Consider the following 5,470-nt stretch of genomic DNA (forward strand, 5'->3'; position numbering starts at 1 on the left):
CTAGAAGTGGAGCACAGGGACGTTTTTAAGGCTCAACACTTGGTGCCAAGTAGCTTTTCAGAAACCATGAGCCAATTACACTCTCACCAGCTGCATTAGAGATGAGCCTTTTGATTCTGCAATTGCAGCAACACCTCCAGCTGGAGGAGGGGCACTCCTCCACCAAAGCCTCTGGGCAGTCTTGACAATGGAACCCTTGTCCTGGCCTCCCATCTCCCCTTCTGCACTGCTCTCCATCCCTGGCTCCACGCTTGCCTCTCTGTGAGGCCTCCTCCTCCGTTTAATCCCAGCTGAGCTTCTCAACACAGCACTCCAGGCTGCCTCAGAGAACAGGGCTGGTGGAGCTGAAGGGTGAGAGATGCACCTCTCCTATAGGGTCACAACCCTTCCAGTGTTGTGAAGGCTCCCAGGGGAAGTTGGGGAGAGTGTATATGAGGGTTGCTAAGTCGTCTGCCTCTTTCCAAGAACAACCCCACCCTTCTCCACCCAAGTCCCAGGCAGTGATCTATACATCTGACAAGTGGAAAGCAGGGGCCAGCTTCAGTCACAATGGAAACTCTAGCAAGCATTTGATGACTTCTGTTTCTCCACAGGCTCTGAGACCTCACCATGAATCCCAAGAAGAAAGTGGACCTGAAACTCATCATCATTGGAGCCCTGGGGTAAACCAAGCTCAGCTCAGGGTTGGGGATTGGAATGCAGCCTCCATCCCAAGGGCCAGGAATCCTCCTGGATGTGTTCTCATCTCCCAAATATCCCTTCCTGATTCAGTGACACCAACAAGGCCATCCCCAAAGAAAGGTGTCTAGTTGTGGGAAAAGGTTGGCATCAGTACGCATGGTTTGCAGTCCTAGCTCTGCAATGAACTAACTATAGGCAAGTTACTTATTAGCATCTACCTGCCTTGCCACCTCCTGCCACCCACATACCCCTCAGGAAAGACCCTACAGAGCACTCAGCTCTCTCCAACCCTCTGCTTACTTTAACTGGCCCCTACTTTGAAAAACTACTCCTAGTTCCTTGTTACTCAAAGTATGGTCCATGCATCACAAATACAGCATTAGAAATGCAGAATCTCAGGGAGAGGTAGCAATGAGAGGAGCGTGGAAAGATTTGTGGATGGTGTGTGTGTATGCACACAAGTGTTCACATGTATCTGTTTGTTTCCTTTCCTCAGTGTGGGAAAGACCTCTCTCCTTCACCAGTATGTGCACAAGACATTTTATGAGGACTACCAGACCACACTGGGAGCCAGCATCCTCTCTAAGATTATCATACTAGATGACACAACTTTGAAACTACAGGTGAGTAGCCCTCCCTTCCCTATTACATACCTCTGAAAATCACCCCATATTCCCTGAACAGCTACTCATATAACAATATATACCAGGAACTAGAATGGTCTAGCTTAGGGGTTGGCAAACTACAACTCATGGACCAAATGCATCCTAATGCCTGTCTTTATAAATAAAGTTTTATTGGAACACAAGCATACCCATTTGCTTATTTATTGCTGTGGCTGCTTTCACACTCTAACAGCAGAGTTGAGTAGTTGCAACAGAGACTGTCTGGCCTAAAAAGTCTAAAATATTTACTATCTAGTCCTTTTCAGAAAAATTTAGACATTCCCTGATCAGAGAGTAGGACAGTAATCCAGGGGTTGAGTGACTTCATTCCTAGTGTTGGATTTTCTGGCAAATTTGGTAAATGGTCTTGGGCAAGTCACTTGCAAGGTCCAAATTTCCAAATCTATCAGATAGGATAAGCAATTCTTGTCCTAATATATGGGAAAAATGAAAGCTAGGTGTTGAAGTATTCCTCTCAGGATGTTAATTGTTACTGCAACAGCATTACAGTGTATACAAGATACCAATGCATGCAAAGGACCACATGCATCTATACCAGGGCTTTCTACCAAGAAAAGGAAGCTTTGATGAAAGGTGACCCAATTGTGCCTTCTTTCAGCCACTTATCATGGCCCCTTTGGGTGGCTGCTCTTCCCCTTCAGATCTGGGACACAGGTGGTCAGGAGCGGTTCCGCTCCATGGTATCTACCTTCTACAAAGGCTCTGATGGCTGCATCCTGACCTTCGATGTCACTGACTTGGAATCCTTTGAAGCTTTGGATACTTGGCGGGGTGATGTTCTGGCCAAAACTGTCCCAATGGAACAGTCCTACCCCATGGTGGTGCTGGGCAACAAGATCGATCTGGCAGACCGACAGGTACCATTCACTCATTCATTTATTCAACAAACATTATGAGCATCTGCTATGTACCAGGCATTGTGTTAGGTCCTACACACATAGAGCTAAATCATAGCCCTTACATCAAGGATCTCATAGCCTAGTGGTAGAGACAGATACTTCAAAAAACAATGATAATACAGTATTATAAATGCAATGATAAAGACATGCCCTGGATATTTGAGAACCACAATGAAGAGCTACTATCCCAGTCCAGACCATAGGAAGGGCTTCCTAGAGGAGAGAGGTTCCAGGATGAAGAAACAGCATGAGCAAAGGCAGGAAACAGCATAATGTGAGCTGAGAACTGAAGACAATTTTGTCTAGAGACAGGGAGTAGAGGAATTAGGCATCAGAGATAGGCATGAGTCAGGTCTCAGTGGAGTTTGAATTATCTTGTAGAACAACATTTCTAGGGTCAGGTAGAGAGAGTCTGTACTTAAAATTCTATGATCTACAAGATTTCTGAGGAAATAATAATCTTTTTTAATTATTATTAACATAAGCATATTCTAGATCATCTGGTTAACACATGATATTTGGTATGCTCCATGATTACAGTAACCCCACTCTGTAGGTTTTTAACATTACAGTGGCATTGAGAACTATTTAACTATTGTCTGCTAATGAGAAAAATATAGAAGTAGATTTAATTTGTACAAGATACTGTCGTGTCAAGGGAAGCCCGAATGACACCGAAAAGAGCTTTCTCAGTGTTTCCAATAGAGAACAGTGGGGAACTAAGTGACCATGTTTGATCTATATTTTCACAATGATGCAAATAGAGAAAAGTGATAAAAAAAAACTGAGACATCATTTGACAGCATGAAGTATATTGGATGGGTGGATAGATGGATGACTATATGGACAGATGGATGGATAGATGGATGACTATATGGATGGATGGATGGATAGATGGAAGGATGGATAGATGGATGGATGGATGGAAGGTGGGTTGATGGGTAGATAAATAGATGGGTGGATGAATGGATGATGGTGCTTCCAACTGAGCTACTGCTTACAGAAAGGAGAATCTCCTGTTCAGAGAGAAAGAAGTGAGTCTGGTTTGGACACATTGAATTTGAGAAACTTGTAGAATAGCTGACTACAGATATCCATCAGGCTTTAGAAGCTATGAGAATAAAACTTCAAAGGAAAAGTCTGTGCCAGGAATAGATTACTAAGGGTCATCAGTTCTATAGTCATTTTAGGTGCAAACTGTGTTTAGTCTATAATTTAAAATATCCAATTTCATATAATCATCAAACTTCCAAGTTCGTTCAAAGGCAAGGCAAGGCATCTCTCTTTTTCCCACTGGGACCTGCTATAGGTGAGAATCTAGTGGTCTAGGAAAGGAAGTATGGTCCTTTAAAATCTCATTGCCAACCTTATGTGTCCAAACCACCACCCCTTATTGAAATAACTGGTTTATGGCTCTGTCAGGGTTGAAACAGGAAAAGGAAAAAGAGGTCAGAAAGCTGGAGAATTTGTATTTTACTAGTACTTTCAGAAGAGAGTTTCATCTTCTCTGGGTCTGGCAGGTGTTTTGAGCTGTTTCTTCTGGGGATCACTCCACTGGGTCCTTAAGAAGCCTCCACTGGGAATATTCCCTCCTGTTGGCCTCTCCCTCCTCAGCCCTTAATTTTTCAACCATCCTGCATCCCACTGGGGTCACTTCCTTCTTCCAGGCAGTCCTCTTGATGAGATTTACAACAGCTCCAGGCCGCCTATCACTTTGTTGAACCCACACCTCATTCTTGAGGCTAACTCATACTTTCTGCTCCACTATAGGGACAAGAGTAGTTCTGGTACAGTTTGTTCTCACTCTCTGCCCTATTTCCTTTTGCCTTGCATCCCTCAGATATATGTCAGACACTAGTCTACTGTGTCCACCAAACCCAAGGATAAACCAAAAACCAAACTCACTGCCATCAAGTTGATTCCAACTCATGGTGACCCCCTTTGGGTTTCTGAGGTGGTAAATCCTTATGGAAGTACATTGCTCAGTCTTCTTTCTGTGGACTGGCTGGTGGGTTTGAACTGCCAACCTTCTGACCAGCAATCAAATCAGAGCTCCTTAAACCCAAGGATACATATGTTAATCTTTCCAAGTGACCTTCTTGAAGCCCTCTTTTGCCTAAGGTGAAGTTTTACCCTCCTCCCCTACGAAGGGGGTACCCACAACACAGCTCTCCCCAAAGAAATCCTCTCTAATCCTCCTTTTCAACCATTTTATATCCTTGTAAGAGTGGTGAGTGATTCAATAATACTAAGGAAAAGGAAGACACAGAAAGGTGCACAAGAGAAACAGACAACAAAGATATTTTACACATACAATACTATATTATCAGTAATAACAAACATTAATCTACAGGTATATAGATAGGTAGATAGGCTTAATGATCAGATGTGTCTGGGCAAAAGGAAATATACCCATGACCATATATAAGTGTGGCAGACAGTATTTCTACACACGTATTTGTGCTGTAAGAATGTCCACATAGACTTCTGTCAAGATGCCAGAATAGGCAGACAAGCTTCACAGATCCTCTGCAACAAAGCAATGAGGAACAAATTGAAACCGATACAGAAGAAAATCCTAGAACCCTGAGCTTTGTAGGAAGCATAAAGAAGTGGATTAAATATCAACTAATAGAAGAACCTGAATGAAAATAGTGAATAAGGAGACAAACAGAGCTGCAGACTACTGGCTGTCCTGAAGGCACAGCCATTTTGAATATTTCCTGGTAGCAATCTAAGAATTGGTGCTGCTCACCAAGGACTACATGGGAAGGACTGCAATGGTGCTTGACAACCAGAAAGGAAAATAGTAAAGAAGGGGACAAACAGACCTGTGGACTTCCAGTGCTGTCCTGAGAGTGCAGCCTTTTGAATATATGCAAGTGGTGTTCTTAGACAGAGACCTAAGAATGGGCTTTGCTTGCCAAGGACAGCATAGGCAACTGTGTTGGATGCTGACAACTAGAGAGGTGCAGTATTTCCCTTGTGACTCCTACACCCCACAAACTCTTGGTGGCCATCCCCCACCTCCACCCACCTTCATGACCAGCAGGAATTCCATCCCAGTCTGTGCCTTGTCAGAGCCTGGGTGCTGTGTCCCAGCCCCCACAGTTTTGTTTTTATTTGTTTGTAAATTACTCTTTTTATCTTCCTCCTTTCTTCCTTTTTTTTTCCCTCCTGTCCCTAGTTCTTTTTTTTTTTTTT

General features: G+C 43.5%; 1 protein-coding gene across 1 annotated transcript in view; it reads left to right on the plus strand.

The window, feature by feature from the left end:
• Positions 1-609: 609 nt before the first annotated feature.
• The window catches only part of RAB7B (RAB7B, member RAS oncogene family), a 24,179-nt gene continuing 19,318 nt past the window's right edge, over positions 610-5,470 (plus strand). Inside the window, exons 1-3 of the mRNA XM_007953315.1 lie at positions 610-662; positions 1,178-1,304; positions 2,009-2,224. Coding sequence (XP_007951506.1) covers positions 610-662; positions 1,178-1,304; positions 2,009-2,224 — 396 coding nt within the window. The remainder of the gene's footprint in view (positions 663-1,177; positions 1,305-2,008; positions 2,225-5,470) is intronic.

Source organism: Orycteropus afer, unplaced genomic scaffold (assembly GCF_000298275.1).
Source record: "Orycteropus afer afer isolate SDZICR_OR568_19922 unplaced genomic scaffold, OryAfe1.0 scaffold00013, whole genome shotgun sequence".
Lineage (NCBI taxonomy): Eukaryota > Metazoa > Chordata > Mammalia > Tubulidentata > Orycteropodidae > Orycteropus > Orycteropus afer.